We start from the raw sequence: 12,153 nt of genomic DNA, 5'->3' as shown, positions 1-12,153 counted from the left end.
ACAAACTGCTAACCAAGATCATGCAACAGTCACTTGACGCAGGGGTTGTACCGACAGACTGGAAAATTGCAAACGTAATACCGATCCACAAAAAAGGAGACAAAACCGAACCAGGTATTATATGTAAACTTAAGGAAACTATAATAAGATCTAAAATGGAAAATTACCTATATGGTAACAATATCCTGGGAGACAGTCAGCATGGTTTTAGGAAAGGGAGATCATGTCTAACTAATCTGCTTGATTTTTTTGAGGATGCAACAATCGACAATGGATAATTGTAAAGCATACAACATGGTTTATTTAGATTTCCAGAAAGCTTTTGACAAAGTCCTGCATAAAAGATTAATTCTCAAACTGAACGCAGTAGGGATTCAAGGAAATACATGCACATGGATTAGGGAGTGGTTAACATGTAGAAAACAGAAAGTACTGATTAGAGGAGAAACTTCAAAATGGAGCGAGGTAACCGGTGTTGTACCACTGGGATCAGTATTAGGTCCTCTGCTATTCCTAATCTACATTAATGATTTAGATTCTGGTATAGTAAGCAAACCTGTTAAATTTGCAGACGACACAAAAATAGGAGGAGTGGCAAACACTGTTGCAGCAGCAAAGGTCATTCAAAATGATCTAGACAGCATTCAGAACTGGGCAGACACATGGCAAATTACATTTAATAGAGAAAAGTGTAAAGTACTGCACGCAGGCAATAAAAATGTGCATTATACATATCATATGGGAGATATTGAAATTGAAGAAGGAATATATGAAAAAGACCTAGGAGTTTATGTTGACTCAGAAATGTCTTCATCTGGACAATGTGGGGAAGCTATAAAAAAGGCCAACAAGATGCTTGGGTATATTGTGAGAGGTGTGGAATTTAAATCAAGGGAAGTAATGTTAAAACTTTACAATGCATTAGTAAGACCTCACCTAGAATATTGTGTTCAGTTCTGGTCACCTTGTTACAAAAAGGCTATTGCTGCTCTAGAAAGAGTGCAAAGAAGAGCAACCCGAATTATCCCGGGTTTAAAAGGCATGTCGTATGCAGACAGGCTAAAATAATTTAATCTATTCAGTCTTGAACAAAGAAGACTACGCAGTGATCTGATTCAAGCATTCAAAATCCTAAAAGGTATAGACAATGTCAACCCAGGGGACTTTTTTGACCTGAAAAAAGAAACAGGGACCAGGGGTCACAAATGGAGATTGGATAAAGGGGCATTCAGAACAGAAAATAGGAGGCACTTTTTTACACAGAGAATTGTGAGGGTATGGAACCAACTCCCCAGTAATGTTGAAGCTGACACCCTGGGATCCTTCAGAAGCTGCTTGATGAGATTCTGGGATCAATAAGCTACTAACAACCAAACGAGCAAGATGGGCTGAATGGCCTCCTCTCGTTTGTAAACTTTCTTATGTTCTTACACCCTCGCACATGTGAGAGGCTTGCCTCCACCAGCGCAGTGCTTCCCAGCATACGTGAGAGATATGCGTTTGGGGTGTAGCTGGAAGGCATTGAGCCACACCTGAAGCGGGCACATATGGAGTAATCCTATCTGGAGGGCTGATGAAGCCGCAGCCATCGGACCCAGCAACCTCTGACACAACACCAAATGTACTATCAATCTCAGTTGAAACAGGGATAGACAGTTCTGAATGGCTGCCACTCTGTCGTCTGACAAGAGGGCTCGCATTTTAAGAGAGTCCAGTCGGAGTCTCAAGTAAACCTTACTTCGCACCGGTACTAATTGGCTCTTGGCATCATTGGGTGAGACCCAGCCTCGACAGATGCTCCGTCATGATCGCCGTGTGCACCACTGCTCCTTCCTGCGACTGGGAACAGATCAACCAGTCGTCCAGGTAGTTCAACACCCTGATCCCTTGCAGCAGCAAAAGGGCCAGGTTGGCATCCATTTACTTTGAGAATGTTGTGTAACAGTTATGCAACATACTCAATAAAAAAAATAAAAAATAACTATTACATCCGACTGTTTCTCTGTTCGTTATATTATTTACAGTGTTTTGAATACAGCCATCAGAAAGACTGCTGCGGGGCTTCTAGGTATGAGTATATCGCCGGTCCTTCTAGTGTAAGGAATAGAAAGAAGACAAGCATTGAATTGACAATAGAACTGGCAGAAGGCACAGATGTCATTGTACATCAATCAACAGTCCAAAGCACCTTTGACCATTGTTCCATAGTCCTATTTCTGTGTTCTTATGCATATTTTAGCCTTTTAGTCTTGTTCCCCTTTCTTAACAGAGGTATTCTTATTGCAACACATCCTTTAAGTCCTGATATCAAGAGTGACCTTCATACTGTTGATTTGATGGACAACGACACCATGCCTTCTACCAGTTCTTTTGTCATTTCAACGCTTGTCTTCTTTCTATTCCTGAAGGGTATTATCTTTAAGTACTGCTCATCCTTGTTAGACAGCTTTTTAGGTCTTCCAGTCCTGGGTTTGTCAATTACAGATGATGTTTCTCTGTACTTGTTGATTATGCTTCAGATACCACACCTTGAAAATCAAGTGATGCAAGCTATTTCACTCAATGTTTTTCATTCTTTATGCATGTCAAGGTTGTTATAATAGTAGAAAACACTAGTGGAGGCTTTGAGTAAATTGTTGTTGCTCATAAAGCACCAGAGTAGAAAAATGCAACAGGTCTAAGACTTTTGCACAGCAGTGTATATAAAATAAATATATATGAAAAGGTGCTAGCAAGAAATAATACTGACTCTTGAAGAACGGAGCAGCAAGGGAGATAGCGTGAACTTAGCCGTAGAATGGGACTGAATCCCAGGGAAGGGGCAGGAGAGCTGCCTGCTTTGCAAGTGAAAGAAAAATGGCACTGATCCGTATGCGAAAGTCGTTGATATCTCCTGGGGGCAGAGACAACGCCTGACACAGACGGTGCTCTTAAAGAGCAGCTTTGATAAAAGTGCTCAGGTAATTTGGGCTATAAGAGATATATCCCATTCAGTAATGGTTACATTTCATACTTTAAAGGTAACTGTTGTGTTAGCTGTGAAGCACTGATTCAGCAAATGGAGAGGAGTTTCTGTCGCAAATGGAGAGGAGCGTCTGTCGCCCTGCCAGCCCTGGACATACATGGTTTGTTACAGCCCTGTGCTCTGAGCTCCCTACCTGCTTGTGTGCGTGGTCATAGGAGTTAATGTGGTTGTCGAACTCCTGGTGTTTTTGGTACTGCTTGTCACACAGCTCGCAGTAGAAATTTGCTCTCAGATCTTCCAGAGCTTTGGCGATTGCCTTCTCCTTCTCGGCATAGTCCTTTGGAAACAGACAGATAGGGCACATGTTAACTGACAATTAATGCTACTGTGCGTTCATTTCTAAGCATGTTTAGGAAGAACAGTTTGTAATCAAAACCAGTAAGAAACCAACCCTGTTAAGATTTGCGATTTGTTCATATTCTGATTGCATTCTATCCCATGCTAAAAATGTAAGGGGAAATAGCATATAATCTAAGGCTGAGGCGATGCATCGATGTATCTATCGTTTGACAACTACTGATAGTCAAGCCTGTGCACTGTTTTTGTGTAAAGTGTTTAAGAAATGGAAAGCTTTTACTTTTTATTAAATTTGGAATGGGCAATTATTTTTTGCATTTAGCGCAGAGCTTCTCTGCTCCCCTCAGGTGTGACTCGCTAAATCTGCATGGGATTGAGCTCACTTCTCCCCTCTGCCCCACCCCGCTGGCCACCCCCTGGGAGTGTTTACTGATGGGATTGGATCTGTACAGGAGTCTTCAAAGTAACAGAGTGTGTGCTAGAATTACAAATACTGTATCGATCCAGCTACAATGCTTTTCGATGTTTGACAATTACTTTCTAAAGTAAGACGGCAAGAAAGAAAAGTAAAGAAAGTAATGTTTGGGATACTCCGGTAACACAACTAATTTGCATGACCATTTAGAGATGCAGAGGTTGTGCTAGCCTTTAAAAATGTGTATTTGTAAAACGCATACCATCTCAAAGTCTGCGTTTTCAACCATAACACCTGCGTTTTTACATATTACATCAATATAGTTATATTATTTTCCAGTTTAACTATTTCAGATTAACGAAGTTAACATGCAAAACAGTACACAGTATAAATAATGGTAGTAGAAATAGACAAAGACAAGCTTACAATGAAACGTTTCACGACGTAAAAATCTATGTTGCAGAACATGTACCAATGTCTCTGCGGGTAGCTGTCAACATCAGAACTATTTACAGTTTTGCTGTTTAAAAGTTCTTTAAATTTTCCTTTTCGCACCCAAGTCAAAAAATGACTCGTGCTCCTTCCAAATCAGTGTTAATAATTCTCAGGAGCTTCCATTAAAATTGTCATGTTAGATGATCCTCACACACTCTGTTCTGACAGAGTTCTGCTGGTACACTAGATACAGGTATTGTAACTGCTACAAGTTTTGCGAAAGCAGGAATATGTTGGAATACTTCTCAATAAAAACCCTGCATGTCTAAAACCATGATTTGTGAGCATGTGTTTTACTTGTCCAAATTCCTGGCTGAGATTTCAACAGGTAAGATGCTCTGATACAGATTAGTGAGTCGACTTCCTAACCGGGGAGGTGTGTAGTGCTATATGGGATACTGAGACCTCCTCTGCCTTTTTTTTTTTTTTAAGAGGATGCAGGGAGCAGTGGAATCTTTTTTACACATTGCATTGCATAAAACTACTTTGTAATATAAATAAAATCATTGGATAGGGATAAAAGGGGGGAAGTTGTCTTTTACATCTACATTTTAATCACACTGCTGTTACTGTTGCTTTGACTCCCAACTACTGCATATACAGACGTGCTCAAATTTGTTGGTACCCCTCCACAAAAAATGAAGAATGCACAATTTTCTCTGAAATAACTTGAAACTGACAAAAGTAATTGGCATCCACCCTTGTTTATTCCATATTTAATAGAAATCAAACTTTGCTTTTGATTTTTTATTCAACATAATATTGTGAATAATAAAACAAATGAAAATGGCATGGACAAAAATGATGGGACCGCTAACCTAATATTTTGTTGCACAACCTTTAGAGGCAATCACTGCAATCAAACATTTTCTGTAGCTCTCAATGAGACTTCTGCACCTGTTAACAGGTAGTTTGGCCCACTCTTCCGGAGCAAACTGCTCCAGCTGTCTCAGGTTTGATGGGTGCCTTCTCCAGACTGCAAGTTTCAGCTCTTTCCATAGATGTTCGATAGGATTCAGATCAGGACTCATAAAAGGCCACTTCAGAATAGTCCAATGTTTTGTTCTTATCCATTCTTGGGTGCTTTTAGCTGTGTGTTTTGGGTCATTATCCTGTTGGAGGACCCATGACCTGCGACTGAGACAGAGCTTTCTGACACTGGGCAGTACGTTTCGCTCCAGAATGCCTTGATAGTCTTGAGATTTCATTGTGCCCTGCACAGATTCAAGGCACCCTGTGCCAGGCGCAGTAAAGCAGCCCCAAAACATAACCGAGCCTCCTCCATGTTTCACCGTAGGTATGGTGTTCTTTTCTTTGAAAGCTTCATTTTTTCGTCTGTGAACATAGAGCTGATGTGACTTAGTGTGGTGCACACAATGATACCAAACAGCACAGTGACTACTTTTCTCCATTTAAATAGGCTGAATGACTGATTACAAGATTGGAGACGTGTGTGATACTAATTAAAGAAACTAATTAGTTTGAAATATCACTATAATCCAATTATTTATTATCTTTTCCAAGGGGTACCAACAAATGTGTCCAGGCCATTTTAGAATATCTTTGTAAAATAAGCAATAATTCATCTCTTTTCACAGCTTCTTTGCTTTATTCTATGACATACCAAAGGCATGCAAGTATACATGATAAAATAGCTTTTAAATTTCATCACTTTTCAGGAGGAATGAAGCATTATTTCAATGAGCTGTAAGGGTACCAACAAATTTGAGCACGTCTGTACATAAACTGATGTAATCAATTTAATATGGATACTAGTTTTTAAAGTGTTACTAGCAATGTTACACAGTAATCCACAGCTTCACAAACTCTTTAACACCTCTCCCTCCCCCGCACCCCCTCCTGCTCCAACCCCTACACCCTTCTCTCCACTCTCAGACTCTGACCTCTCCTCCCTGCTCCAGGGTCACAAACCCACCACGTGTGCCCTGGACCCCCTCCCAAATCTCCTCTTTCAAGCTGCTGCTCCTGCTCTACTTCCCTTCATCTCCTCCCTTCTCAACACCTCTCTCCTTTCTGGTCTCTTTCCCTCTGCCTTGAAACATGCCTCTATCACTCCCCTCCTCAAAAAACCTACCTTTGACCCCACCTCCCTCCAGAGCTACCGTCCTGTCTCCCTCCTAACCTTCCTCTCCAAAACCCTCGAGCGGGCTGTACACCGCCAGCTCTCTGCTTTCCTCTCCAATCTGGCTTCCGCTCTGCTCACTCCACTGAAACCACCCTCCTGTCTGTCACCAACTCACTAAACTCTGCCCGAGCTGCCTCTCTCTCCTCTGTCCTAATTCTCCTCGACCTCTCTGCTGCCTTTGACACTGTCAGTCACTCTATTCTACTATCCTCTCTCGCTGACCTGGGAATCTCTGGCACTGCTCTGGCCTGGTTCTCCTCCTACCTCTCCAACCGCACTTACCAGGTAACCTGGCGTGGAGCAACCTCCACACCTCGCCCTCTCTCAACAGGAGTCCCCCAAGGGTCAGTCTTGGGTCCTCTCCTGTTCTCTCTCTACACCCGCTCCCTGGGCCCCCTCATCGCATCCTATGGTTTCTCATACGATTTCTATGCTGATGATGCTCAGATTTTCCTCTCCTTCCCCACCTCTGACTCCACCATCCCCTCCCGTATCTCTACCTGTCTGTCTGCTATCTCCTCCTGGATGCACTCGCATCACCTCAAACTCAACCTCTCTAAATCTGACGTCCTTTTCTTTCCCTCCTCCTCCTCCTCCCCCTCCTCCTCCTCTGATCTCTCTATCTCTGTTCCTCTGGAATCTACCACACTCTCTCCCTCCTCCTCAGCTAAGAGCCTCGGAGTCACCCTGGACCCCTGCCTCTCTTATTCCCAGCACATCTCCACTCTGGCACGCACTTGCAGATTCTTCCTGAGGAACATAGGAAGAATCCGACCCTTCCTCACCAACTACGCCACCCAGCTCCTGGTCCAGGCCTTGGTACTCTCCCGCCTAGACTACTGCAACTCCCTCCTGGCTGGCCTCCGTACGTCCGCCAAGGAAGAAAAACCAGATACGACTGGAAATGAATACATTTTGTAAAATAAAAGCTAATTTACAGTTCCGGTTGCGCTGTGTAATTTACAGTTCCGGTTGCGCTGTGTAATTTACAGTACCGGTTGCGCTGTGTAATTTACAGTTCCGGTTGCGCTGTGTAATTTACAGTTCCGGTTGCGCTGTGTAATTTACAGTTCCGGTTGCGCTGTGTAATTTACAGTTCCGGTTGCGCTGTGTAATTTACAGTTCCGGTTGCGCTGTGTAATTTACAGTATCGGTTGCGCTGTATTGCTGTATTAGTAATAGCAAGTCATTGGAAGCACATTCTTTCTAGCCCAAGCTAACTGTCTCTGTTGCTTCTCCAGCTATACTTCTGTTTGCCGAATAAACTATACACAACAAAAAAGATAACACACAAAACTAACAAAATAGTATTGTCAAACACAAGCCAGGCAGTGCACTATGGTAAGTAAATGCACTTTACAACTCAAATGACAACCTCTTTTTATGTAGTTAAATCTGGAGCATGAACACACGCTTAAATATAATCAGGAGTTTATGTAATTTTACAAAGCAGGGCAGTTATTTATTGCAAAGATATTAGTGCATTTGCTTTAGGTTAGTACTGTAAATGCTGGCAGTGCACACATGACTGATTAAAATAAATTAGACTTATGGGTAAATTAACAATCTGATCAATAAAGTGTAATCCAGTTTTCACATTTTATGGTTTTATAATTTATGAAATTATTAAAAAACATAGTGGACATTTGAGGTCTTACTGTATTAAAAGATTCACCTCTGTTTTGATCAACTGTACCAGTAGAAGCAACAAGCTCTAAGGTATTTTGGACTCTGTCACAGCTGGGCTATTATTATAAAACCCCTTTGCTGTGCTTTTCTGCTATATTGTTGATTTTACGTATATGCTTGTTACCATTTCGTACTTGTCCCAATAAATATGTTGGGGGAAAAATGTATGTGAAACGTGACCCAGTGGTTCCAACCTGTACATAGAGCTACAAGCAGCACCTGAAAAGCTCAACGCTGCAGAAAGATCTACCTTGTATTTCTGTCTCAGCTCCTCTGTATCCTCCTTCTCCACCTCCAGAGCTCGCCTCCTCTCCGTCACATCCTCTGCATAGTCCAGCTGGAACAGTGAGAACACACACACTCAGGGCATCGCTCACCGAGAGCATTCACTGCACAACCGCTACAATGCCCGGACCTTCTGAAGCGTTCGGGTTATTACACAGGGAGACAAAGTACAGCACTGTGGGTAACAAAGTCTTCACTAATCTGGACAGCACTACTGCCAAGCTGTTAAGATTTGATGCAAACCATTCTTTATCGTCTGCAAAATAAAAGGGAATTCGCACCCCCCCCATATTCTTAATTGACTTTCAAAGCTAGAATAACTAAACAAATACTTTAGTAAACAAATGACATTTGCCATGTTATCCCCATTGTTCACAAATAAATTACACCAATTAGGTGAATCTCCGGCACTAATAATTGTGATTAGAGGGTACTGAAAAACATATTACCCTCTTGCTCATTCCAAGCCCTTGGTACTGTGGTTTCAAGTCATATTGAGATGTTGCAAAATCCTACAGTACCACACTCACCACCACTGTGCTACTAAACACTGCCCTCTGCAGGTGATGCTGAAGCAGTGCAGCGCTTACCTCCATTTCCATTCTCCCCATTCCCATGACATCATACTTGAGGATAATCGGGACGGGATCTGTCCTGCCTGTAAAAGGGAAACAGAGAGAGGGGAGTGAGGGCAGGGAAAAGCGAGCTCGGGGCACACTTTGCACAGTAGGTTGTTAGAGATCTTGCCTTGGAATGCAGAGACCAAAAAGCTACAGTGAACCAAACACAAGCCATTCTCACAGCTTACAACTGTTTGTTTTTATTCAATCAAATTGACGTTCTGCTATCAAATCTTTGTATGAAGGCGGTAGCAGGAAAACAAGACCAAAATTAAGAGTTTTAAAATGTATTGCAGGCTGTGCTCAATCAGATAACAGAACTCTCCCAAATGTATAGTACAGCACATGATTATATCTCTCTGTTGGCCCAATCCTCAGAAACCTGCCTGCAATCTAAGAATTAGTTTAGGAGGACAATAAATATAAAAGCAGTTTAACAGGGAGAGAGCAATTTGGAAAGAACCGGACTAAAGTCTGAAGCAACGTGCATTAATTACTGGGGATGGCGGTGTTGATGGTTGCAAAAACACTAACACTAGGTAAACACACAATGAGGATGATGAGAATAATAATGATGATTCTTTGGTTTCTTTTTCCTTTACAATTTACGGCTTCACTAAACAAGGTGGCGATGTTCCTGTACTAGCGTTTCAGATGACAGCTACAGTTTCAACGCTGTATTGTTATTAGCAAGCTGTGAAAAGGATAAGTTGAGAAGAAATTAACTTTAAAAAAAAGAATCAGACTATGTTGGACACATATTGTTTAATTCACTAACCAGCCAAACAAAGCCAAACGGGTGGAGACAAGCACTTCACTACAGCAGCGGTTTCACATCACGGCCTGTGGACTCATCATGATGGGAGCACAGGTTATACTTACCTGGGTTTGAGTGAAGGGGGGGGGGAGGAAGGATTGCAAAAAGGAGGGGTGGGGGGGCTCCTTAAACAAAAGGCACAACACATACCTGCTGCTGCCAGGTATGTTTAATTAAAACAGATCAAGTTTGTCGGTACTTTTCGATTCCCCTCGTTTTTATACCCTTGGGCAAAAGCCTTTTTAAGAAATCAGAAAGCCAATTATTTTTCAAACCACAAAAGGGCTAGGAATTAATATCTAGAACTAAGATAAAGGTTAAAAAACTAAAACTTTCACAGAAGAATAATTAGTGAGGATATTTTTTTTTTTTTTTACGGTTTCACCCAATGACAACTTCACCCAATGATCTTCTAATTACACTAAAAGCAGTCGCAAAGTGTCGTCTGTATTGTTTTTGTATTTATTTATTGTTTTGTAAATATGACAGCGTAGCCGTGAGTTTTGTTTGTTGTTTTATTTAAAATGTGTTCTGGCAGAGGCGAGAGTGGGTACTCGTCCTCTGCCAGGAATAATTATAAAAAACCTTGTGCAGAAGGTGGCCATCTCCCAAATTAATTAAGTGATTAATTTGTTGCTAATCGGGAGATGGTTACCTGCATATAAGCCTGCAGCTCTCTGCGCTCTGGGTGGTGGGTGTGTTAGCAGCAAGAGGAGCGAGAGAAAAAACGAAACTAAAAATGAAATACAGGATCAGTGAAGGCTACTGCCCAGCCTGACCGGTATTGTTTATACTTTGTGTTTGTGATTTTGTTTTGTTTACCTGTTTCATTTTCGCTCTGTGAGCAAGTGTTTTTGTGTTTAAATATTTTATTTATTTTTGTATTATTTTAATAAAACGGCGCACGCCGCGTCTTTCTTTTGCAACCGCAGTTGCCTGTGTGTGCTCTTCCTGCTTCTGGCCTGACATCTCAGCCACCCTGCCACAGCTACCTTAACTAAACTGAATTAAAACTAAATTAGATCTGTCATTAACACAATTAATTTCTAGCCCAGTCAGCTTTTTTTTCTTTGGCAGGAGGATGGATTAGTGGCTATAGCCCAATGATATGATTAAAGAATGACTTAATTCCAGGGCTGCTGTACTGAATTGCACCATTGTTTGAAATGATGACCTCCACAGCAGTGTCTCTGAGCCGGGTGACCTTCTTAGGGGAGGGGGTGAAATTGCATACCTCTGTGACACTGTGTGACCTGGTCGAAACAGGCTTGTGGGGGTCTGTTTCACAAAAAACACCAGCTCTCCAATAATCATTAAAAAACTCTGCTTTCCTAAATTCTGTGTGCCCTAAGAATCCACGATTACAAAAATCGGGGCTCAGAAAAATATAGTGTTATACATCCCCACGTGTTGCTACAACTGTTTAAATAACGTACCTGACATTTCTCTTTTCATTGTTAACATCCTGACAACTTTTTACACTTAGAACTTTAAAGTCTGTTTCAAAGCTCTTTTCAAGTGCACTTCATTTATGTCCACCTTTTAAAGACATTCTAATTTTCCCTATCAGTGAATTATCAAACAAAATAAAAACATAAATAAATGAAAACAGACACGTCAAATGTCCCCTTGTACTGGACAGAGCGCTCTTTCTTTAGCAGAAATATTTCTGATCCTCGATGCAGCTGGTGTCTTTTTCATTAAAGACATTTTAAAGAAATTGTTCAGCTCTAGTCTATGCTGTGTGTTCGATCATTTACTGGAAGCAAACTAAACCAGCTGCCAGGTTCCTAAATGCAGTTTAATAAGACACATTTTTAAGTATATAAAAAAAATTGTATTTACATTAATTTTCAGAATTTGGAATTTTTAAGCTTATAGTAAATTTAACCGAAAACGTGAAATCTGTGGGAAAAAAAATACAGCCTTATCTATAGTTACTACTGTATGAGCACCAACAGCTATATTTCTACTAGTTTTTTGTGACGTTTAAAACATCAGTCAACTGAACGTATAGAATTTTGTCTGAATGATTAAACTATTAACACCCCTATTTTATGCTCATATAAGCAGAATCCCACAATGTATACTTAACTATATATCAGTGTAACAGAGCCCTCATATCTACAAGTATTCTTATAAAGCCAGTGGATTGCGTTGGTTGTCCAGATTTAGACAGATATTTTTTCCACCTCCTTGCTCACAACCACAGCTGTGAAGGTCAGTATCCAGCACAGTTTGCCTCAATTAGTTACTACCTGTTTCCATACTTTTTGCAGTAGCCAGTGCAGTAGCCAGGGGAAGGGAAAATCAGGTTTGGGCTGTATTCGATTTTTACGGTTGAACTGATTTGCAGTTTTAAAA

At 41.2% G+C, this 12,153-nt stretch overlaps 1 protein-coding gene across 1 annotated transcript in view; it reads right to left on the bottom strand.

The window, feature by feature from the left end:
- LOC117434970 (G patch domain-containing protein 8-like) overlaps nt 1-12,153 on the bottom strand; it is a 47,929-nt gene that overhangs the window by 22,762 nt on the left and 13,014 nt on the right. The window contains exons 4-6 of the mRNA XM_034057732.3: nt 8,943-9,010; nt 8,318-8,404; nt 3,159-3,302 (exon numbers count right to left, since the gene is read on the bottom strand). Of these exons, the coding sequence (XP_033913623.3) occupies nt 3,159-3,302; nt 8,318-8,404; nt 8,943-9,010 (299 nt within the window). The remainder of the gene's footprint in view (nt 1-3,158; nt 3,303-8,317; nt 8,405-8,942; nt 9,011-12,153) is intronic.

This window comes from Acipenser ruthenus, chromosome 28 (genome assembly GCF_902713425.1).
Source record: "Acipenser ruthenus chromosome 28, fAciRut3.2 maternal haplotype, whole genome shotgun sequence".
Lineage (NCBI taxonomy): Eukaryota > Metazoa > Chordata > Actinopteri > Acipenseriformes > Acipenseridae > Acipenser > Acipenser ruthenus.
The sequence above is the reverse complement of the archived record's forward strand: the minus strand, read 5'-3'. Positions and strand labels throughout refer to the sequence as shown.